We start from the raw sequence: 25,604 nt of genomic DNA, 5'->3' as shown, positions 1-25,604 counted from the left end.
GTATGTATAATTATATACAAAATATATTTATTATACTGTAATTGCATTTTATGTTTTCCTCATATAAAGTGATTGACACTCGGCCAAGTCAACATAGCAGTAGGGAGAACACTGTTTGATGACTTGTGCAATTATCTTTTTTTTTTTTTTTTTTTTTGAGATATATACAAGAGTTGTTACATTCTTGTACAGCCACTAGTACGCGTAGCGTTTCGGGCAGGTCCCTGGAATACGATCCCCTGCCGCGAAGAATCGTTTTTTCACCCAAGTACACATTTTACTGTTGCGTTAAACAGAGGCTACAGTTAAGGAATTGCGCCCAGTAAATCCTCCCCGACACGTGATCCAGGGTTATTGGAACAAAGACAGCACTGTTCCAACCCCATTGTTCAGCAAATACATGTCATGATAGGTTCCTCCTTTAATATAAGACTGCCATCTGTAGCATTGTAAAGCCACAGGAAGGATATGTCTGTTTGCAACTGGTATTACAGTGGATGATTTCCAGCTCAGAAAATGCAACAAGAATTTATCTGTTGGAAGGACAGATGCAAGATGAATATGTTGACTATTCATACAGGTGCATTGGTGGACAGTTGGAAAATGAACTTTTTCAACATGGGGAAAAATCTATAAACCTAATTGTGTCAGACTACAGTATAACTACACATTTGTTAGATAAATGCGACATGATGGTTGGTGCCATCAAATATGCATAAATCTGTAAAGTGGACTAAGAAGTTGTATTTTCACCTTGTGGGCATTACAGTGTTGAACTGTTTCAACGTATATTTGGTGAAAACAAGCAAGAAACCACTAGTCCATACACTGAGTCTTGCTTTGGTGTCGCAATTGCTTGTGAAATTTGGGCTGGAAGGTAGTACTTTGACGCAAGTTTGTACACCAACAAGGCCTCGTGCAGTGCCCAATATACTGATGTGCAAAGAAAATCTTGCTGTACACAAGCTTGGTTACATGCTAAGTACAGGAACACATGATGAGGGTAAATGTGGTTGTGTTGTTTGCAAGCACATGCAATGAGAGAGTCAACGAAAAATCTATCTATGTGTTGAGTGCAAAGTTTCCTTGTGTGCCATTGACTACATCAGGGATTATCACACTCATGTAGTACTGTGTTTATAGTGATGTATATAGTCTGTGATGGTGTATAGTGTGTAAACAAGTTGTAAATGTAAATAATTGAACATGTATTATTTAAAAAATGAACAATGTTTGTGGACACATTAGTGATACATGTAACAGTTTCTTTGAACAGTATGGATGTTCTACTGTATGAACAGTGTAAACAACTTCCATATACATAGGATAAGCCAGAAAAAAACTACAAATGCATTAAAATTAGTGTGCAAAAATTAACAAATATTTGTGGCAACTCGCACTTATTGAATCTGGCGTGCGACCTCTGGGAGTCTCCTGCACCGGAGACCACCCAGCCATGGCATCACACCCCACTTTCTGGACACCACTGTGGCCAAAGCAAGTATTTATTTGCATTTTTTTTCAACAAATAACCTCCCCTGACCACATATAACAATTTAGGACAATTTAGTCCTGCACACCAGGGGCTCGCCATATTTTATTGCGGTGCAGTATAGTGGATAAGGTTGCAAATGTCTAGAAAATATTCTTGGCTTAATTGCACAGCAAGATAGTGTGTGTCATTGTAAGTATATATCAAAACAAATTCTAAATTACCAGGTCAACTTAGCCAAAGATGTAATAAATTATATTAAGGCCAAAATTAAATAACTTAACATTTCTAATACTAGCTTTATTCAAAGTAATCCTATAGCAAGGTAGAAGAAAAAAAACAAATATGTTGGTCTAATTACTACAAACACTAGCCAATTTAGCCATCATGGCTGCTAACTCTTGGCGTGCTTCCTCGACCACGACCTCGGCCAGAGACATGTCCGGCGGGAGAGTGTAGCTTTTCAATTGGTTCTCCAAGCTATTTACCTGAAAAAACAAATGATATTAATAAATATAGGGTGCAGAGAGGGAGGGTGAAGGGAAGATGGACAGAGAGAGAGAGAACTGGCAGAGGGAGGGGTAGAGGAAAGGTACAGAAGAGTGAGGGGCAGCATGAACAAGAGGAGAGACTGCCTAAAACTTTACACACAGAAATCACAATAGCGTGATTTGATCCACACAGTCCCATTTCGGTACCGGAAACAGGCAGGAAACCCTCCTGAGGGACAAGGTTATCTCGACCCCGCCCAAACGCACCCGCTCCGGGATGACCCAACAAAGCAAAGGGGAAGAAACCTGCCCCACCAGCCCCGAAGGGAAAGGAGCGGCCCAACGCCACCGCAGGCCAGAAGACACGACCTGAAACACCCATGAATTATGTGACCAAGCCTGGGCAAACAGTGCCAGTTGAACCCCCCCAATGCCCTGTCAACGGGGCGACCCGGGAAAGGGCTGGCAACCCTTTCGAGAACCCAACCTGCATGCAGAGCGAACACCGCCTACCAGACAAAGATGGTTCTGGAACAGATGCCGGCTCAGAAACTGGCACCAAAGGCCCACCTCGACTAGCAGGTGCCAGAGCCCTGGAATGACCCTGCCGAAAAGTACGAGAATGCACACCCCAAACAGCCAGCATATCTGAAAGAGGGCGGCAACTAGCCGAAGCCGCCTGGAGAAACTGAGACACAACCAAATCTGCAAACAACAGCAGATAAAATGGAGACAAAAACCTAAGCCCGCAGAGCCAAGCAGAATCCATAGAGAGCGAGAGGAAAGCCTACAGACACATGAGGCGAGAGGCACAAAACAAGGACATTGCCTACTGGAGAATAGGCACAAACAGCTTAAGCAATGCTGCCGACGCCCTGGAGCCAGATTCATGAAGCAGTTACGCAAGCACTTACGAACCTGTACATCTTTTCTCAATCTTTGACGGCTTTATTTACAATTACAGTATTAAACAGTTAAAGAGCTCCGAAGCACCAGAAGGCTGTTTATAATAATAACAACAGTTGATTGGGAAGTTTTCATGCTTGTAAACTGTTTAATAAATGTAACCAAAGCCATCAAAGATTGAGGAAAGATGTACACGTTCGTAAGTGCTTGTGTAACTGCTTCGTGAATCTGGTCCCTGGCCGCTGAAGTCAATGCGGCAGACAACTCCTCCACATCCTCCACAAGCCAGTCTGAGGACAGCTCGAGAAGGGAAAAGAAGCGAAGGGCTGAAGCCAAATGCCCACGAGCGCGGAGATCTTCCGCAGCTAAGGCAGCCGAAAGGGAAGAGATCTGAACATGCAACTGGAGCACACCAACCTCACGAGGAAGCACAGGGGCGTACAAGCACGCATGCTGCTGCTCAAATGCGCCCCCTATATACACTTGCAACACCGTAGTGAGCTCCTGCCACTCAAGCGTGCAGGAACGACAGAACATATGCCATGCCCCCAACGAAAAGAAAGGGCAGTCTGCAGGCCAAGAAGATGCTGGCACGGCACCTCATAACTTATCCAATATGGCGAAGAAGACCTGAACTCAAGAGACCAGGTCGAGCACCAGGGCAGAAGGCGGGTCGAACAGGAGGTATGCACCTAGAGTCACCTGAACCTCTGTAGCAGAAATTTGAGAGGTCGAAAACCTCTGGAAGAATGCAGTCGCGGAACCCAGGGGAACCGGGGGGGGGGGGGGGGGGGGGGGACCATATCAAATTCGTACAAGGAAGTGGGGTACGAAAACCCAGAACCTTACAACAGCAGACCCTACCCTGAAGGCACTGAAACCCAGGCAGGATCGAAAGGGGCCCAAGCACTCCAGGCCACCTCCCATCCAGCCCCAGAATCCACCAAATTAGGATCCAGGGCAGAGCTGTCCTCAAAGCCCTCCACCCTCGAAAAAAAAGGCGAAGTTCAAGGGAAAGCATCCAAGAAAGGGACCTGCTGGAAGGACCCAGGAGCTTTGGAGGGAGGAACTGGCTCGAATGACTCCGTCCCCGCCTCGAATGGGGCAACACCCGGAGTCACCTGAGCCTCATCCCCAGCTAAATCCTGCCCCAAAACCCTCAAACGTTTTGGGAGCTGGAAGCAGGGTGGGAGGAGAGAAGAACGGTGAAACACCCCAACAAAGGGCAGACAGAACCAAGGTCAAAGGGACCAACGCCCCTAAGTCCGGATCCCTATAACCACAACGGGGCAGCTCCAGGGTACTCGAGCGGGCAACCAATCCCGTGTGTTACAGCAACCTAAACCTAGCATGCAACGTGCGAGCCTCTTGACCCCTAACCTCAGTATGGGTAAATTGGAGTACGAATAGAGAACAAGTCTCAAGACTCCGGGTCGAAGGTGTCGTCAACCCAACAAGCAGCATGACGGAGGCAATACAGATGATCGTCGCCCTGAGACAGGGGCAATGAGCAACCTTCAAACTCGCACAAGGCGAGATGGGACTCAGAAACTCATCCATTGTGGTCAACAAAGTCCCGACAGGGCTTTCCAGGGCCAGCAGGGGGTTGTTTCCCTACGGAAAGGCCAGGCGCTGGACCACCAAAGCCAGTTGTATGCCCGTAATATATCTGGGAAAACTGGCCTGTGTGAAATGAGCAACCCTGGAGACCCAGAGGAGGACCGCTCTACTGTACCTAGATAGCTTCTAATAAGGACTGTGCCAGCTTTGAAAGTGAATGCCAAGAAAGCCACACAACCCACTGGACCAGAAAGAGTTACAGCTGCTGCGATTATGCAAGCAAGGCAGCCCAGCGTGCCCCAACCAGCAAACAACCACTCCCAACCCAGGGCCAAATGAAAGTACTGGGACCTAAGCTGACCCCAAGGGCGAGGTAGCAAACCAAGCAGTCACTACCCCTTACGGGAATGGGGGCCCGAAGATCCCGGAGAAGAGAATTCTGAACCCCAAGGCGTGTACTCACAGGGGACTTAGGGAAGGGAGCCCTAAGCACATGCAGCCTTTGTACAAAACTCCTGGCCATGGCAAACATGCAGAAGGAACACCAGTAGGATAAATCCAATCAAGTAAATGAGGCCAGAGCAGGTGTCCATCCCGTATAGCTTCAGTCAACAAAATGATGGTCCAGCTGCTGGCTCGGTGGGTTGAGACCCCCCCCCCTCTTCACCTCCCCAAGGGTGGGGGGGGGGGCAGTGCGAACAAGTGGGGTGCAGTGTGATGACGTGTTGTTTGTTTGCTTGTTTTTCTTTGGAGGAGTTTCTAGCCTTTGTTCGGTCTCAGGTTGCAATATTTCTACCAGGAGGGTTCTGTTTTGAAGATGAAATTTAGATGAAATTAGATGAAATTTCCTTCTCTAAACATTCAAAAATTATTATGGACTTACTTCTATCTGCAGTGTTTTGTACTAGTTTACTGTTGGTAACCAGTTCTTTCCTAATTGCTTGCCTAGTTTCTGCTTCTTGTTGGTCATTTCTGGTTTTGACTTCCGAACACACTTCTTTGATAGTCTCTTTCTCTTTTACAACTTGAGCATATGTCGCTTTTATTTCTTCTTTATACTTTTCTAGTTCTTTATTCACCTCCTCTATGTGAGTTGTCAGTGAAGTTTCCAGTTGGAGATCCTTACCTAACTCTATATTAGCTCTCTGGCTCCCATGGAGTTGTTCACCTTATGAGTCTATTTTCTTGTTTATTTCTTCAAAGTCACCACACCTCATTTTCTTTCACTAGTTCCTTGATTTGCTCCTCCTAATTTGTTACCTTGTCTGTTAATGCAGTAATAATCTTACCTTGCTGAAGCATACTCTAAGAGCTCCATTGTCCTCTTCCAATTTAAGCACTTTTTCTTCATACTTCTTTTGCATATTCTCAATTATCTCTAACCTGCCAAGAACACCTCCTTTCCTTATATCTTGTGGTGAGAATCCTTTGAAACCATCACCTGTTGGTGTGTTTACATTCTCAGTGGGGGTGGTGGCGGCGGCCATCTTTGTTTTTGTTCTAGAACCGGAACAAACTTTTCCACTCAGCTATTTTCACTCACTTTTACTTGTTTATTGTATTTTATTTGCTTTTACACTTCCCTGAACCTTTATGTAACCTGGGACACCACTGTAGCCCTCAACCTGTTCCCAATACTTAGGTAATTCGATATTTCCAGGAGCTTGCTGCAGTGTGACTCCTGACTCCTCCAGCTCACAGTACTCACTCCCTCCACGTACGTACGTGTGCGTGCGTGTGTGCGTGTGTGTGGGGGGGGGGGGAGGAAAAAAAATAAAAAATAGTAGTAAACAGTTGATTGACAGTTGAGAGGCGGGCCGAAAGAGCAAAGCTCAACCCCAGCAAACACAACTAGGTGAACACATACATACATACATAAAATGTAATGAACAGGGGTGAGAATAGCATGAGCTACCTTATTCCTTTGTGTGTAGTTATACCTCAAAAAACTTATTTCAATTTCAAAGTAGGATAACTTCATCATTCAAGATATATAATATGCAGCATTTCTTATATTATGTCCCAAAAATATTGGTTTTGTGATGATTTTTGGTGGTTCGAGAATGATGCCCCGTTTATAGTATTGCGCCAATGAGAAATCTGGGGTCACATATGCTCAGCAACTGACTTACTAACACCTTTTCAGAACTGGAGACTAACTAACCTTCTTCTCCAGATCTTGAAGTTCTGTCCACTGCTTCACAAGAGATCCATGCATGATGTTCTTTGATATTGGAATTTTGCTCAGCTTTGCCTGAAGATAAATGGGAACTGCTATAATACTTTAACTTAAAATAGCTACAAAATTATAAAATGCATTACCAACAATCCTATTCAATTATGTCCTATATATGAAGAGTCAAACTTACCCACACCTAAGCTAGGTAAGGCAAATTTAACAGACACTCATAAGTTAGTATAGGTGTGATTAGATTAGACTTTGAAGATAGTATTATTGTAATTTAGTAAATGGATAATGCATATCATATAACTTCAAATATCAAAAAGTGAAAGGAAAGATCAGATAAATGGAGGAGGAGGAGGAGGAGGTTACTTATAGTATCTGCCATCACCCATCCATTTTGCTTGTCTAGGTCATGCCGTCTGCATATTCTCAGAGCTGTATTATGCACATGTACATATAGCTTTGGTATGCAGTCACCGAGTTGAGCATCTCTCGAGTGATGCTCAGGATCTCTCACTGACAAATTTACCAGTCTCTGTCACAGATTATATTGATGCTTCACTCACAGTCAGCATCACCTAGATGCCAACATGAGAATGTGGTAGTTGTAACTCCTGCAACACAGTGCTCTATGTTGTTGGCTAAAATCGAGGAACTTAGTTTCAATCCCTAAGGCAGAAGAGAAATGGTTGTGCATGTTTCCTTACACACGACAAAGAGTGTAAGTTTAAGTTTCCTTACTTATGACAAAGAGTGCTGGGAAGACGGGACACCACGAGCGTAGCTCTCATTCTGTAACTACACTTAGGTAATTACACGTGCCCCTCTCCACCTAGCAGTAATGGACCTACCGGAATTAAGCAATTGTTGAGGAATGCGTTCTAGGAAAGTTCAGTAGCTGATGTCAGAGAATAATTGATAAGCCTATGAACAGGCTTCCTGTCCCTGACACCTAGAAACTAGTATAAGAGCTCAGTAATCTGAATTCCAGTAATCCAAATCTTTGGGAAATCCAAATGTGAAGGGTAAATGGGAGGAGTAATTGGGTAAACATTGGGAGTAAGGAGGTAAATAATGAAAATGTGAGGGGTAAACAGCAGGAGTAACCCAGATAGTGGGGTGTAAAAAAAAAAAAAAAAAATTTTTGGTATGCAACAATAAGTAAGGTGAGAGCCATTGAACATTCAGTTCAAAGGTAATGGACATGGGATCACCAAGATAGGTGGTCATCAACTATCAACCTTAAGAGTTTGCACGATCCTTATATGCAGGTTGACTGTCACAGGGGCAAGGGCAGACAGTGGACAAAAAATTGCTTAGCAAGTCTCATAGCACAAATTTTAGTATAAGAGATCTCAAACTTGTGCTTGGTAGCCCAAGATGATGCACTACCATATATAGGCTGGAGCTATTGCTGTCATTCACATAAAAAGCAGAATCAGCCCCAGTCAAGAGAGACAGATCATTAACTCCTCTCCACTACACATACCATACACATATAATTTTGGCCTAACTGATTGCACTGCACATATCATGTACAGTATATGTTTTAGAGTACTGAATCAGATGCAAAAGTCCCGTGGCTACACGAGGTTCACATCAGGCTTTTTCAGGGCTCTAGTAAACAAAAGCCATTTTTTTTTAAATCATGGGCACCGTTCCCGAGTGTGAAGGCCTCAGTATTGAGTGAGCAACCAAGGGTGGTGCATGAAGCACGAGCTAACATCACTGCTGTTCAGCTTGTGACTATTATCAAGTCGAGACCCTTCCAAATTGGTGATAAGAGGCAGATAAACAGTCGAACTTTTGAAGTTTTTTTTTGTCTTTTTATCATTATTATTATTTTCTACCACAGATGTGGCCACACATTTACAATGCTAACCAGTATATACTGTATACATTTTCTTCTGTCCTCCATCGCCAGGGTTAGAGATCTGTTAAATATATAGTTAGTGATTCATTGAACAGTCAATGACAAGGTGATTGTAGTGCTTGAAGTTTTATCAGGACAGGAAGCTTTGAAGAAAGAGTGGCAAATATATCATATTTCCAGAGAATCATACACATTATCTAGGTTGAAAGCAGCACTCACTAATGACGACCCCTCAGAAAAAGCATTATGAATATAGACCTCAAAATCTTCCATGATGTTGGTCATGCTGCAACACATACAAAAGTCAAATTGAGAAGGGGAGAGACAAGGATTATGTTCTAAAAACCATACAAGATCCACATACATCAAATCATCATAGATCAGTCATACATCAAAAAACTCTTGTCATAAATGGTCAGGGCAATGGGACAAAAATACCCAGACAAAGTATACTTTATATCAGTTTTCTTAATGGGGGAGAGCATCCACATCAAGCCAGGCTCTGGGAAGAGACCCAATGTGCGAGATCAGGAAATAAATACATAATCTAAAGTTTAATTATGTATCAATTGTTGGCAGAAGACAACAGAACATTATATGGTGAATACCATTGAAGCATATTGCCATGGAGTGGCAAAGTGACTAAAGTTAAAAAAAAAAAAAAAACAGCATTGAATGTAATGAAATGCCATTGTCTGGCTGAGACCTGGAGGCTTCCCAGAGCTATCCAGGCTGATATGCAATATATTAGACTTTGGCATCAGTGTGCATGGAGTTCACAGGCCTACTGGGGACTACGAGCTAAAACCTGGCCCCCTCAGAGAGGCACGAGGATCAATGGCCTGTAAAATAGCACATGTGATTTGGAGCATTCTATGTCTACCATAGACCGGGTCAGGCACCCAGAAAGGTAAGCATCCCAAAACAAACCCCCTGTTCTGGTTGAAACTACTACTAAAAGTCAAACGAGTGGACAGAACTCCCCCAAAGAAAAACAAGCATGACGTCACCACTTGCCGCGCCACCGTCTGCGCAGCTCCCCCCATCCCTGGGAGGGGGAAGGGGGAACCCCAGACCCCTCATACCAGCAACCCACACCTTCAGTTCTGAGGCTGGATGTCAAAACACACGAAAAAGCCACCGACCGGAGAGAGGGAGGGATGCCAGGGAGCCTCCGGGTTTCACCTAGAAAATGGCGCTTCATTACATTTAACGCTGGTTTTCTGGGGGAAGACCCTTCGGCTCCCTGAAGCTATCTACCCAAAGACAGACAAGAAAGGGACAAACCCAGGGAGGCAGAAAAGTACTAGGAATTTTCCCTATATATATATGTTCCAGAACTCCCCCAGTATCTAGAGAGCTATGACAGGTGATATAAGATTAGTTAATGCAATGTATTTCCCGTGATATAGGTCTCGTAACAGCAACATGTGTTGACACTGTTTATAAACAAAACGATATCCCTCGGACCATGCTCAGGACGCTTGAAGTCCGAACTGGCTCCTACCTTCTTGTGGGAAGGGTAGCCCACAATGTTTATTTATTGACTATATTTATTGTTTAGACAGATTATTGAAATAAGATGTGATTATGATATAATTAGATATAATATTTAAAGATAAGTAGCTAAAAGTACCATTGATTCCTATAAAGAACTGAAGTTAATCCACACTGGAAATTGACTGATGTTATCATAGTAATTAAATTAAATAAGTTTTTCTCAAACCTTTTGAAATCCTTGAGAAATCATGGACAAAATCACGTATGCTCATATGGGCCCATTGGCATACGTGACCAATGGTCATGTATGATCTAGTTGACGTAGGATATAAGGAATCTGAAGTGATTTTGATATGATTTAAAAATAAGACATTTTGTAGATAATAATTTTGAGAAAGTGGGTAAAATGTCCCACAGGAAGGATGGAACTGACGGACCCGAAGGGACACTGTACCAAACCCGGGAAGTGGCCGACACCAAATCCCACTCATACGCAGAAGGGGATAAGAAAACGCATTCCATGTAACAGTAAGCCCTGCGTGGAGGGTAAGAAAACCCAGGTAGGGTCCAACGAGCCCAAAGCCTCCAAATCAGCCCCTCCCCAGCCCCGGAAACCACCACATAAGGACCCGGGGCTGAGTCGTCCCCCAAAGCCCTGGCCTCAAAAGAAAAGGCCGGCGCAGCCATGGAAGCTGGAAGGAAGGGGACCCACGGGTTAGACCCAAAAGCTTTGGCAGGGAGAACCAACTCGAATGACATCGTCGCTACCCCGGAAGGGGCTTCCCCCAAGACCGCCCAAGTCTCAAGACCATCTAAACCCTGCCCCGACCCCGAAATCCTCAGACAATTCGGAGCTGAAGGCAGGGGAAGTGGAAGAACCAGACCAAACCGCAGAAGGACGAGGGGGAACGGACGAAACCAAGGCCGAAGCAACCGACACCCCTAAGTCCGGGTCCCCTAGAACCAAAACGGGGCAGCCTCGAGGCTTCCAGGGAAGCAAGCAAGCAACCTAGTGCATTACAACAACCTAAGCGTAACGTGCAATGCCTGCGCCACCTGTACCCGAATAGAGTTGCCAGTGGACTGGGTAAACTGAGTCACAAACAAGCAACAAAACTCACAGGACTCTGGGTCGAAGGTGTCACCGACCCAGCAGGCAGTGCGATGGAGGCAAAAACAAAGAGAGTCACCCTGATACAAAGGGACATAGCAACCCTCAAACTCGCACACAGCAAGGGGAGGATTCAGGGATTCACATCTATTGGACCCACGCACCCTCGTGGGGATTCCCAGCATACTGAGACGGAATTCACGTTCAGGGAAGACCAGGCAGGGTACTGCTAACCGGCACCCAAGTCTACCAACAACTTTCTAGAAGCTGAACCCCCGGAACGTGTCCACTCACGGGGGGCCTAGCAGGGGGCACCACCAAGAACACAGATAGAAACCTAAGGTATAGATAGGGGGCAATGAACCAAAGGCAGACCCTTCCCCAACATGCAGGAAAACAAAAACAAAAGAAAACCCCACAAGAGGACAACATACCCAGGCAGAACAGAGCCGGCCACCATTATAGGTGATAACTAGCTGTGCAGTACCCTGCGCCCCTACAAGTGCAAATTACCACATACCCTAAGGTAAATAAGGGAGGAGGAAAACCCCCAGGACACTCAGGGCAGTCAATTACCAAGCAGCAAAAGGCCAACAGAGGTAGACCCCAAGGTGACTTGTGGAAGTTGGCCCCAAGCCCCAAGGGCAGTACTTACAGGGAACCAAGGGAAGGTGACCTTAGGTGCATGCAGCCCAAGTAATTGGGAAATTACTCCTGGCTCGCGCACCACCAGAGAAAACTCGCCCCACACCACAATGCACAGAGCAGAGGACAGAATCAGGAGCCAGAGCCACAGCAACCAATGCCAATCACATCAGCCGAAGAACTGAAGGTATGGGTGGCCGGCGCAAGGGGTCTGGGGCTTCCCCTTCCTCCTCCCAGGGAGGGGGGGGGGGGAGCTGTGCAAACGACAGCACGGCAAGCGGTGACATCATACTCATTTGCTCGTTTTTCTTTGGGGAGTTCTGTCCACTCGTTTGACTTTCAGTAGTAGTTTCAACCAGAATAGGGGTTTGGTTTGTGATGCTTACCTTTCTGGGTGCTTGACCCGGTCGATGGCATACATAGAATGTTCCAAATCACATGTGCTATTCTATAGGCCATTGCTCCTCGTGCCTCTCTGAGGGGAGGCCAGGTTCTAGCTCGTGGTCCCCAGTAGGCCTTTGAACTTCATTCACACTGACTGATGCCGAAGTCTAATATATTACATATCAGCCTGGATAGCTCCAGGGAGCCGAAGGGGCTCCTCCTAGAAAGAGTAAGAAATCAACGTAATATTACTGAAACTGTCAGCTTAAGTGCAAAGGATGTTATTCAGCAAGTAAGACAAGAGGGAGGTGAGAATTGGTGCTAATGGCCAAGAAGTGTCACCCAAGCTTATGCTTGACTGATACAGACTCAGCCATAATGGCACCACAAAGATAAGTTTGGGCACCAAGACAGAAATTAATTTAATCGCAATCTTGTAAATCTTCTTCTACATAAGTACACTATGGGGAAGTGTGTTAACTGCGATAGTGGAGACAAGATTCCCAACTCTCCTGCTTAGTGTAACTCCTACTTAGTGTAACTCCTACTTAGTGTAATCGGCACCCAAGTCTACCAACAACTTTCTAGAAGCTGAACCCCCGGAACGTGTCCACTCACGGGGGGCCTAGCAGGGGGCACCACCAAGAACACAGATAGAAACCTAAGGTATAGATAGGGGGCAATGAACCAAAGGCAGACCCTTCCCCAACATGCAGGAAAACAAAAACAAAAGAAAACCCCACAAGAGGACAACATACCCAGGCAGCATGCACAGTACTTGCTGATTGCACTTGTAGGGGAGCCCGTCGGCCGAGCGGACAGCACGCGGGACTTGTGGTCCTGGGTTCGATCCCAGGCGCCGGCGAGAAACAATGGGCAGAGTTTCTTTCACCCTATGCCCCTGTTACCTAGCAGTAAAATAGGTACCTGGGTGTTAGTCAGCTGTCACGGACTGCTTCCTGGGGGTGGAGGCCTGATCGAGGACCGGGCCGCGGGGACACTAAAAAGCCCCGAAATCATCTCAAGATCACCTCAAGATGTAATGAATGAGTCATGAGGTTTTCTTTAACAAAATGAGAAGTTCTGCTCTTTGTGGGCTTACAGGAAACAGCCCACACACAGTCAAAATTTCACCCATAAATGCACTATCGTGTGGATAAGCTGCTGAAATGTGGTGGTGATTTTTTTGTTTCTCCATGATGCTATATAGTGGGGATGATATGGTGAACTGATCAGTGTGTGATTGTAAGCACATTTATAACCTTTCCATATGTTGCATCCCTTTCTTTTCCTGGGATAATGCCACCAATCCTGTGAGTGGTACTGATGATGATGATGATGATGATGATTCGAGTGCCTGCAAACTGTAAAAAGCTTTTATCATATTATGAGTCCACTAAATATTACAAAATATTCTAGTGCTTTCTCAAATTGGTCTACAAGCCTACATTGACTGTTAGTTCAACAGCATTCTTAGTTTGAATTATGCAACTCTTATCGGTAAATGCAGCATACAGTAGCCTACCTCATACTGACTAATGTCAAAAATGTAATTTTTGTTTTTCTCTTCCAGGAATTTCTGTTGGCGCATATTTTTCTTTTGTTCCTTCTCTTCTTGTGCTGATGTTTTCTCTGCTTGCTGAAATATCCTGCAATGGCAAATTGTATTAAAATAAACACAAGCTACCTTAACCATATGCAGCAATATGGCATTAAAAATATGCGCCTGCAGCTGATAATCCTAAATCACATCAATTATCATTTAAGACTATGGCATGATTATTGTGGTCAAACAAACTTCAGTGAAGAGACGACAGAAACAAACTTAAAGTTTCCTCATCGAACAAAAACCCGACATTTAGTTGTGTGAAAATGCCACTTGCCTAACAATGACGAGCCTTCAAAGCTCCTATATCCTATTATACCATTGTTTACCATACTCCATTTTCCGTACCAAAATAATTGTTGTTTTATCCTGCTCTACATCTCCTACTGAAGATGACGGTCATGTTTCCCATCTCTCTAGTTCCTTCAACCCCACTCTTATATCCACACTCTCATGCTAGTGTCAATGGTGCAGTCAGTACATGCACTTCACAACCAAGGGGGCCTGACCTGGGAGTTAGGCCTGGCTTCAATTCCCACACAAAATGAGACGTTTGGTCATGTTGTCTTACACCTGTTCACCTAGCAGTCAATAAGTAGCCAGGAGTTAGGCAACTATCGTGGGTTGCACAGGGGAACCTTAATAAGTCTAACAGGCTTCTGGAAGCAATATTTATAACAATAACAATTACAATAATAATCATAATAATAATAATTACCATAATAGTAATAATATAATTTATTATAATAAATAATTTAATAATTCCATTACAAATAACTAATTATAATTAGTAATTAAATGTTGCTTTATTTAAATTTCCGCTAATGCATTTACCAACGGTAATTACAATTGTATAAAGGTAAACTTTAGTCATAGTATTAAATAGCATATGACTTTGGGGTTCCAGTGGAGCACCCACCAATTGGGTGTTATTTCTCTTAACCCACTCACAGTATCAACATCACGTCTATGCCTTCTTCTGTTAGTCACACATCTATATATTTCCTGCAGCTTCACAACTGGTGATCCCACAAGCATTCCTTAATTTTACAGTTCTTTTCAACAGTTTCAATTTGTATGACTACAATTTCTCTACCTTTCTTTTCTTGCTACTTTTGACATACCATTTTGTCAATATAAAATTCAAAAGTACTTATGTTAGTGCTAGGTGAACAGATGCATCAGGTGAAAGGAAACATACCCCAACTGATTCTGTTCAAACCAGGCACTGAACCCAGGTCCTTCGGTTGTAAGGAAAGATATACTCAGCGGAGGGCCTTACGGCTGAGTTGACAGCGCTCGGGATTCATAGTCCTAAGGTTCTGGGTTCGATCCCCGGCGGAACAATTGGGCAGTTTCTTTCACCCTGATGCTCCTGTTCACCTAGCAATAAATAGGTACCTGGGAGTTAGACAGCTGTTACAGGCTGCTTCCTGGGGATATGTAACAAAATGGAGGCCTGGTCGAGGACCAGACCACGGAAACGCTAAGCCCAAAATCATCTCAAGATAACCAAGAACACAGACCACTGTGCTACATACATATTAACTAATACTTAAGTCCCACACTAAGTCATTGAAAGATTGGGATGATTGGATGCCAAGGGTGTTTGTCTGCAGCTACTGACACCTATAACATCTACTCAACCTACCCTTCTGCTACGGGCTTCTGCTACCTAGAGGTGTAACGAAAAGGAGGCCTGGTCGAGGACCGGGCCGCAGGGACGCTAAGCCCCGAAATCATCTCAAGATAACCTCAAGAAGATATACCGACTGTAATCTAACTTAACCCCACCCATCTTCCCACTTCTTTACACTTCCTAAGTAATCATCCTAACCATCTCATGTTTTCAAGCTTCATTTAAGCAAGACCCTCTTATGTAGGCTACTGACCTCATTCATGTAGGGTAAGGCTGTCAAAGCTACTTCCAACTACAATTTCAAGAACAGATATACAACTTAGTCCTTGAATGTCAATAAATAAAAACAAAAGGGATTAGAGGCAGGGCATAAAGAGGCTAGATCTCACTTCTGTGTAGTCACTGATATTTAACTACCTTACTACACCTTTAACAGCCAAGCATCATATTTGAAAGAAAAATATTACTTGTTTGTTTATTACTACACTAAAACATTACCTATTTGAATAAAAATAATATGGAACTATGTGACTGGAATCCTACAGCAACGCATAGAAACTCATTCAAAGGTGTATCAACTGACCTTGTTGTCGATTTTTTAGATTCAGCTACTCGGAGCACGAAGTTACAAGTAGCACGGGCTATGGTGATCCCGTAGTGGACTTACCTAGCACAGGTATGGGGCTGTAACTCTGTCATCAACTGACATATTAGCACACACTTAATCATTTGTGACATTTGCAATTTTAAGAATTGACATGGCTGAAACAACATACCCTTTAATTTCCTTAAGTTTGTGAGAGAGCTCCTGGCTCATCACTAAGAACCGAGAAAATCTCTCTCTCTCTTGTTCCCGCTCATTCGTCACCTGGAACCAATAAGCAGTATTCTATTATCAACTTTCCTACACTGAAAGCCATGTATCTGCCCATACAATCAGGGGCATCGTGCAGCTAAATCTAAAAATTATTGTGGTAGGGGAATGGGGGAAGGATGTGGTGGGACTCATATTATGAAATATGTGGTTCATAGAAAAATTAGACATGGATATGAGAAGTACCAAGCTGAGACATCTTCCCATGACAAGATGGCCTCTTGTCTTGGGAACTGGTTTGTGTAATAGGTTGCATATTTAGTGTGTGGGTTCACTAGATTTCAGGGTGTCTTGCTTGTTGTCCCAGTATGCCTTTAGATGTTCAAGCTTAGCATCAGCACCCAGCAGTTTTTACTTAACACATCAGGGGGCCAAGATTCAACAGGCATACATGCAACCACTTACAAACTTGTACATCTTTCAAAAATCATGGCAGCTTTGTTTACATGAAAGTTTACAATGAGTTCACAACCTTCGAAACTTCATAATCATTACAGTATTGTTATAAACAACCGTGCAATGCTTCCGAGTTCCTATATTTTTAATAACTGTAAAGAGAGCTGTCGTAGTTAAGGAACGGTGTACAGGTTTCATATGTGGTTGTGTAAATGCCTGATGAACCCTGGTCCTGATATATATAACATGCTTAAAGTAATGTGTATCCCCCTTGGAGCCTACTGTCAGTTTGCTGACAGATCAAACAACTAGAAAAATCCAACATCAAGATGTTTCTGTTCTTTCATAAGGATATTTTGTAAAGGCCAGCTGCTAGCTCATCAATTCTTAAAACATATTATGAAAGAAGAGAAGTGTTTCATCTTTATAAAGTATTAATCTTTGAGATAAATAATTATTAGTAGAAGGCACCAAACCTGGAAGACTAATTTAACACCATCTATGGAGCAACCTTTGAGAAAGTCTCTAACCATTAAGAAGTTGCAACCTATTAGACATGAGCTGCTCTTTCAGATTCTGGTAAGCTCTAGATCAGCTGAGAAGCTTCTGCTTGATTCAAGCATCACTGTAGTTGATAAACCAAAATTAGTTCCAGGCATGGAGTGTGCTGCTGCTGCACATCCTAGGAGACCATCTAGAAATTATATTGGTGATGTTTCCATGGGGTTGGTGTGCAGTTTGTGTAGACTACAACCCTTGCTAACCCATGATTCTTGCATAGCTGTCACATTATCTCCTGTAACTTCCCCCCCTAAAGCCTAATCATGGGGAACTTGAATATGAAACATGTATAATTACAACCGTCTCTTTCGTGGCATTGGCAGAATTCTCCGAGTCACACTCCCAACCCACTGGCCAAAGTTTCCTATCTGTCTCCCTCTTAATGCCCCTAGACTGGAAACTTGGGAAGATCCCTATATTAGTTACTCCTCCTTGATTAATGTGGCTTGGTAATGGCTGCTTTAATATGCATCCAGTCTCCACCTGCCATTATGGTCAATAAACAGCATACTCCTTCTCCCTTGGGGACATGAAAATATGAGAGGTCTCCCATTTCAGACCATGCATATGAGACCCAAGGCTCTGTTGTAGATTTAGGAATGAAGGGAGGCAGTTAGATTAAGGAACACTTGATGACACCAGAACAATCTATTTGGGCCTCCAAGCACCTTCCTCCATTTTTAGGTGCATAGCAAGCTGATGGGGAATTTGCTCAGGGTCCTCTAACCAACACGCCATTATCAGCCATGATTCCAAAAGACTCTTAGGAGGAGAATCTTTGGTGAATTGCCACAACATTGCCTAAGTTCCAGTGAAGGAAAATGTACATGGGAATGTGGTAGGCTTGGAATCTTGCATGTTCTAACATATTCAATACACAAAAATACAGTACCTTGATTACTTCACTGTCTTTATTGGTGGGTCTTGCATAACATGAGCTCTGTCAACCATAACCACAGTCTAAGTCTCTCTCCTTTTACTAGAAGTGGAAACTCTCCTCAGCTCACACCAATCTGGCTGACAAGTTATTTGCCATCCTGAAGGCATTCCACTTTCTCAGGGCTGTCAATAGCCATTATTGGGCATTCATATTTCAAACAAAATCCTGCTCCAGTACATCTGTAACCTTCACCTTCACCTCCAATGAATCTTGTCTCATTTGGGTATCCAGCAAAATATCACTGATGTGACCACAACTTTGACTCAAGTTCAAGAATCAATTGAACTCCTGCTGGAAGTTAAGGATGCCTTCCCAGGCCTTACAAATTTCTGCTTAAACAGATGTCATGAAGAGTTGAAATTGAAGCTTCTGACTAGGAAGGTGGCATTATTCTTTACAGAGTCCTCTCCCAGCCCATGTGATTAAGATGCAAGACAGGATGCTGGTTATCATAATCATGACAATACACATCTTCTTGAGGTTATCTTGAGATGATTATGGGGCTATTTAGTGTCCCCACGGCCCGGTCCTCGACCAGGCCTCCACCCCCAGGAAGCAGCCCGTGACAGCTAACACTCAGGTACCTATTTTACTGCTAGGTAACAGGGGCATAGGGTGAAAGAAACTCTGCCCATTGTTTCTCGCCGGTGCCTCGGATTGACCCCAGGACCACAGGATCACAAGTCCAGCGTGCTGTCCTCTCGGCCGACCGGCTCTCTCCATCAGCCACACAAAATTTACAGCCCACAAGAAGAGACCAAAACCATTTTGTGCCATTGTGCCCATGCCTCAACTTCACTTGGAGAAAACTCAGGTGTGACCTGAAATGATTACATGCTTCGTGCCTCACATTTCCTGTTGTAGATGGCCCTAATTATGACTAGGAGACAACACACGATTCTGTTGCACACATTTCACTGCCTTCATGAGATGCAGCAAGTGAATACATTGTTGAATGACTGCTTCCAAGTGAAAGTAACTGGTAATCTTCCTGTAGCTTGAAATGATTCCATACCAGGTATTAAAGAGAAAGGCTCATTCAATCCCTAGATTTACAAAGCCCCTAAAATCCAATAACATCCTTCCCCATTATATGGTCTTGTTATGAAAAAATATATGGAAGGATGAGAGAGAATTACAACATGTAAAAGTAATTACAGTATACTATAAACTGAAAATGCCCCCCCAAAAAAATAATTTACTGTAAATGTATTGAAGTACCCCTTTCTGAGTGGTGACAGCCAGAGTCCACCCATGACACTGCTCACTCACTCCAAGAACATTTTTACCTTGAGCAGCAAGACCACTGGAAAAGTTGTTTATTACAGTGGATCTCAAAGTGGATGAGAATCTAGTATGAGTGAGCAGTGTCCACCCAGAAGACTTCAGTCAGTCACAGCCCCGTTCCTGTGCCAGGTAAGTCCACTACGGGATCACCATAGCCCGTGCTACTTGGAACTTTTGTTCCGATTAGCTGAATCTAAAGCAACAACAACAAGACTGTCGAGTGTTCTGGGTGGACACTACCACCGGCTCGGGAAACGAGCAAGGAAGCCCGGCTGGGTACCTAAGAGTACAAGCATCCTCACCTGCATGTACTCCATCTCCAGCTGATTCATGGCTAGAATAATGTTGGTACTTGTCGTGGTCTGGATATCAAGAATCTGGAAATTAAGTCATTTTTTAAATACATCATTTGAAATTATTGATAAATTAGATGACAAAACATTAACAAAGTTACATAAATTAGTTTTAATTTTCCCTAAATTCATATTTTGTCTCCCCCTTTCATTATATTATTTTATTTGTACTTGTAACTGAACAAAAGCAACACCTTTACACAACAAAATTACAATAGCATGATGTATCTGAGAAAATAGTGAGGTCATACAATGGGACACAACCTGCATCCCTAAGACTCCCAAAGAGCACTACCGACCGAACCATGATGAGCTCTCAAGTATCTGGACCAGAAGTATTACATGTATTACTTGTAGTTCTCATAGCTAAATCACCTTGTGATATCATTGTGTAATGATAGTGGTAAGAAATGGGGGGGAACATCACTATCAACACCCGAGTGTGGGCAGGTATCATTGACGGGGGTTACTCACTCCCGTTACCTTACCTTACCTCGAGGTGCTTCCGGGGCTTAGCGTCCCCACGGCCCGGTCGTCGACCAGGCCTCCTGGTTGCTGGACTGATCAACCAGGCTGTTGGACACGGCTGCTCGCAGCCTGACTTATGAGTCACAGTCTGGATGATCAGGTATCCTTTGGAGGTGCTTATCCAAAGGATACCTGATCAACCAGGCTGTGACTCATACGTCAGGCTGCGAACAGCTGCGTCCAACAGCCTGGTTGATCAGTCCAGCAGCCAGGAGGCCTGGTCGACGACCGGGCCGCGGGGATGCTAAGCCCCGGAAGCACTTCAAGGTAAGGTAAGGTAACGGGGGTGAGAGATGGGGGAACATCACTACCAACACCTGAGTGAGGGCAGGTATCATTGATTTGGGGGTGAGAGATTTGGAACATCACTATGTACCAACATCACCAGAGTGGGCAGGTATCATTCACAGGGGTGGGGGACAGGCAACATCACTACCAACACCAGAGAGTGGGCGGGTATCTCGTAAATGTTCGATTGTGGTGTCTTCCAAACTGCAAGTCTGATAAGGGGCCCAGAATGTGGAATGACCTTCCCAACTATGTTAAAGACTGTACCTCTCTCAACCAGTTTAAGTTAAAAGCGAAGCTATACCTAATAAATTCCCTGTAACCTACCTTACCCTTCTATTGTCAACCAATGTCTGTTTTTTTTCTTTAAAGAGCGCTGTTTGTCGACATAATTGTATTTGTGCTGCTTTTTCATCTATGTTTTCATTTCTTGTTTTCATTCTACTCATTATGCTCAATTAGTATTAAGCTTGTCATTTAAGTTTATCATGCCCGAAACGCTTTGTGTAATAGTGGCTTTAGGCATTGTATGTACTAGCTATACCTATAAGTTAAACAATCCTTGTAAATATTTATTGTATGTATGTACCTTACCTAAATAAAATTGTATTGTATTGTATTGTATTGTATTGTATAATACTTGTGGATGAGATGCTGTTGAGCTCATTGTGATACAGTGGGTAGTGCATGAATCTAGCAAGTTTAGAAAAGAGGGTTCAATCCCATCATACAACCTCAATATTTTCTCAGCACTTTGAATTTGTCATCATTAATACTCAGATTAATACATCATTAATAATGCGCATTTACCTGTGCCGTATCATGCAGAGCTGAGAGTCCCTTCTGACCTTCCGGGGATAATATTTTCTCCTGGATTTTCACAGATTCCAGCCATTTGCTCAACTGCTTGGCTGTAATTCACACCAGGAAAGAATGAACAATAAGAGAATTTCCTGGAAACAGCGACGAGACATAACTTTTCAGATCAAAGTTCCATATCATAGTGGCATGTTTTGTCCAATCCCTACCTTAAGTCATATTTTCCATTTTATTCTTAAGATTTCACTCCAAAATTTTCTTATTGTACCAATAGTCATAATAAATATTTCCATTTCGCAGTTACAGGATAGTTAAAAGTAATATAATACAGTAATAATTCCCACTGTCGGGAACAGGAAACCTGTACGTAGGTTTACCGAGGTCCCTCTAGGCTAACTACACACCATCTCCCAGAATGCAACCCACAACAGTTGCCTAATTCCCAATTACCTATTTTACTGCTAGATGAACAGAGGCATGTCTAAAGAAATCTTCCCAGCCATTTCTGTTCTGCGTGGGGACTGAACCTGGGTCCTTCAAGTGCGAGTTGAGGATGTAGACCACTGTGCTACAGGGTTATCAGGCCTAGCTATTTTGAACCCATGAAAATATCCCCTTCAAATAAATTTCTGAGGATGTGCTTGAGAAGTATTTAGAGATCTCCAAAACTATAATTGCCATTACCTTTAAAATATCAAGATCTAGAAGATATATTTTCAAATAAGCCATACACAATGGAAACCATTATATGATTAAACACTGTTTAAAACAAATAAAAACAGAGCTGAGACTTTAAAACATAAATGTTACCTAAAACAACCAGAGTGGAAACATGACTGGGAAAAAACATTCCAACAGCAATTTTGTGCTAATTAGATAAATAACAAATTTATCAAATACTGTTTTGGATAAATATGGCTTTTTGCTTTAGCCTACATTTAAGTTCATCAATATATACAGGATATATACTGAAGCACAGAAATAGATAAAGCATTTTGTAAATTAGAAAACATTGCTTATGACTTACTGACAGTATATTAATACAGAATGTGCAATGAAACTATCTATGGAGTTACTGTATACAATCAAAATCTAAATTACCTAACTGTCCACATTCTTTTATTATATGTACGTACCTTATCATTACACCATTTCCTACTCTCAGTGGGTGGAAAGACCTCACCCGGCAGACTAAAGGTGAATAATATAGTGAAAGCAGGATATACATGTTTAAACAATAAAATATTAATTGTCCATTCATTATATTATTTGTAAATACATCCACACTAGCATCCCACAGCTTCATAAGACCAGGTGTACAGTGCTGCTCACCCACCACCACACTCTAGCAGTCATCCACACCAGCATCCCACAGCGTCACAAGACCAGGTGTGTAGTGTTCTTCACCCACCACCACACACTAGCAGTCATCCACACCAGCATCCACAGCTTCATAAGGCCAGGTGTACAGTGCTGCTCACCCACCACCACACTCTAGCAGTCATCCACACCAGCATCCACAGCTTCATAAGGCCAGGTGTACAGTGCTGCTCACCCACCACCACACTCTAGCAGTCATCCACACTAGCATCCCACAGCTTCATAAGACCAGGTGTACAGTGCTGCTCACCCACCACCACACTCTAGCAGTCATCCACACCAGCATCCACAGCTTCATAAGACCAGGTGTACAGTGCTGCTCACCCACCACCACACACTAGCAGTCATCCACACCAGCATCTACAGCTTCATAAGACCAGGTGTACAGTGCTCCTCACCCACCACCACACACTAGCAGTCATCCACACCAGCATCCACAGCTTCATAAGACCAGGTGTATAGTGCTCCTCACCCACCACCACCACACACTAGCAGTCATCCACACCAGCATCCACAGCTTCATAAGACCAGGTGTACAGTGCTGCTCACCCACCACCACCACACACTAGCAGTCATCCACACCAGCATCCACAGCTTCATAAGACCAGGTGTATAGTGTTCCTCACCCACCACCACACACTAGCAGTCATCCACACCAGTGTCCTACAGCTTCATAAGACCAGGTGTACAGTGCTGCTCACCCACCACCACCACACACTAGCAGTCATCCACACCAGCATCCACAGCTTCATAAGACTAGGTGTACAGTGCTCCTCACCCACCACCACACACTAGCAGTCATCCACACCAGCATCCACAGCTTCATAAGACCAGGTGTATAGTGTTCCTCACCCACCACCACACACTAGCAGTCATCCACACCAGTGTCCACAGCTTCATAAGACCAGGTGTATAGTGTTCCTCACCCACCACCACACACTAGCAGTCATCCACACCAGTGTCCTACAGCTTCATAAGGCCAGGTGTACAGTGCTGCTCACCCACCACCACACTCTAGCAGTCATCCACACCAGCATCCACAGCTTCATAAGGCCAGGTGTACAGTGCTGCTCACCCACCACCACCACACACTAGCAGTCATCCACACCAGTGTCCTACAGCTTCATAAGACCAGGTGTACAGTGCTGCTCACCCACCACCACACACTAGCAGTCATCCACACCAGTGTCCTACAGCTTCATAAGACCAGGTGTACAGTGCTGCTCACCCACCACCACCACACACTAGCAGTCATCCACACCAGTATCCTACAGCTTCATAAGACCAGGTGTACAGTGCTGCTCACCCACCACCACACACTAGCAGTCATCCACACCAGCATCCTACAGCTTCATAAGACCAGGTGTACAGTGCTGCTCACCCACCACCACACACTAGCAGTCATCCACACCAGCATCCTACAGCTTCATAAGGCCAGGTGTACAGTGCTTCTCATGAATTGTCCTCTACATAAAACAGTATACAAACACAAACAAACACAGGTACACATTCATTCCATTCATATAAACCACTTTCACATGAAATACTGAACAGTTTAATACAGTACAGTATATATAAACTTGAATGAATAATTAATAAATTATCCATGCAGACTTTGGAGAGAAAAATTCAGAAAAAAGAGCAACAAATAGATCTTTCTAGTGATTGTTACAACAAGCATTTGACCATGAGAATTTAGCTAAGAATTGGACATGTGAAAAAGGAATATTCAGTCTTGTCAGAAATGCCTTTCTACTCTTTAGTAATATCTAGTATGAAATGAGCATTTCTACAATTGCAGATATGAAAAAGTACTATCCTGTAATCTCATTTGAAAAACTAAGAATCACTATTTCACCAAAAAGACACTCAGTTTGATAAAATTTGTGAAGAGAAAGAAATTTTCTTTTTTATTAATTTTGTTTGTTTTACAAACTGTATATGGTATATGTTATTAGCTTCCCTCCTAGCTGCGCTATTTACAGCGTAAATACTATCCAAACACGGTAATTATGAATGCCATTTAAATTATCTGAACATTTTATTATTAATGTAACAATGTCTCCTATGTCAATAAATATGGTGGAAATTAATTTACTTTATAAACAATAGTATTATTATTATTTATTAAGTATTTAAGTATTATTAAGTATTTATTTATTTAAGTATTAAGTATTAAGTATTTTTATTATATAATATACTATATAAATAAAAATGTAAATGTTCGTTTTGTTTAAAATCACTAATCTCCGAAATTCTTCACCGATTGCTTTGAAATTTTGACTCAACGTTACAGTGGAATACACACGTGTTTTTATATACTTACTATATAAATGCCACACCTGTGACAGATAAAAACATGCTTTTTTTTAAACAGTGCCATCTGTTGGACGTAAATGCAACACACACTATACTAAATATGTTACGATTCCATTTCAATCTTTCCGATTGCATTGTTAAATTGAATTCTCATAGATGTTGAATTATTTTCATTTTTATTTAATTATTTTATGTGACATTACATTGGAATTGAGCTGTGTTGTTTACCATACCATTGATTTTGTAAGTATAGTTTATTTTTTCATTGTTTTTCTGTTTTTTTTAACTGTTCTTATTTTTCAGTGATGGGAACATCAGATCATTTGATGTTCTCATTTTTCTGATGGGAACATCAGATCATTTGGGAACGCATCAGATGGGGAAGTGGGGAATGGTGGGGGATGAGGAGGGGATGGGGAATGGGGCATGGTGGGGAGGACGAGGGGACGAGGGCGTGGGGCATGGTG

General features: G+C 43.1%; 1 protein-coding gene across 6 annotated transcripts in view; it reads right to left on the bottom strand.

Annotated features, from left to right (window-relative positions):
* Positions 1-1,775: 1,775 nt before the first annotated feature.
* Positions 1,776-25,604, bottom strand: part of LOC123773474 (HAUS augmin-like complex subunit 1) — a 32,547-nt gene continuing 8,718 nt past the window's right edge. For all 6 annotated transcript variants that reach the window (XM_069317921.1, XM_045767273.2, XM_069317919.1 and 3 more), the window contains 6 exons: positions 21,430-21,530; positions 19,753-19,827; positions 16,169-16,260; positions 13,673-13,796; positions 6,614-6,703; positions 1,776-1,980 (listed from right to left, as the gene is read on the bottom strand). In XM_069317921.1, coding sequence (XP_069174022.1) covers positions 1,846-1,980; positions 6,614-6,703; positions 13,673-13,796; positions 16,169-16,260; positions 19,753-19,827; positions 21,430-21,530 — 617 coding nt within the window. In that variant the 3' untranslated portion in view covers positions 1,776-1,845. The remainder of the gene's footprint in view (positions 1,981-6,613; positions 6,704-13,672; positions 13,797-16,168; positions 16,261-19,752; positions 19,828-21,429; positions 21,531-25,604) is intronic.

This window comes from Procambarus clarkii, chromosome 89 (genome assembly GCF_040958095.1).
Source record: "Procambarus clarkii isolate CNS0578487 chromosome 89, FALCON_Pclarkii_2.0, whole genome shotgun sequence".
NCBI classification, from domain to species: domain Eukaryota; kingdom Metazoa; phylum Arthropoda; class Malacostraca; order Decapoda; family Cambaridae; genus Procambarus; species Procambarus clarkii.
The sequence above is the reverse complement of the archived record's forward strand: the minus strand, read 5'-3'. Positions and strand labels throughout refer to the sequence as shown.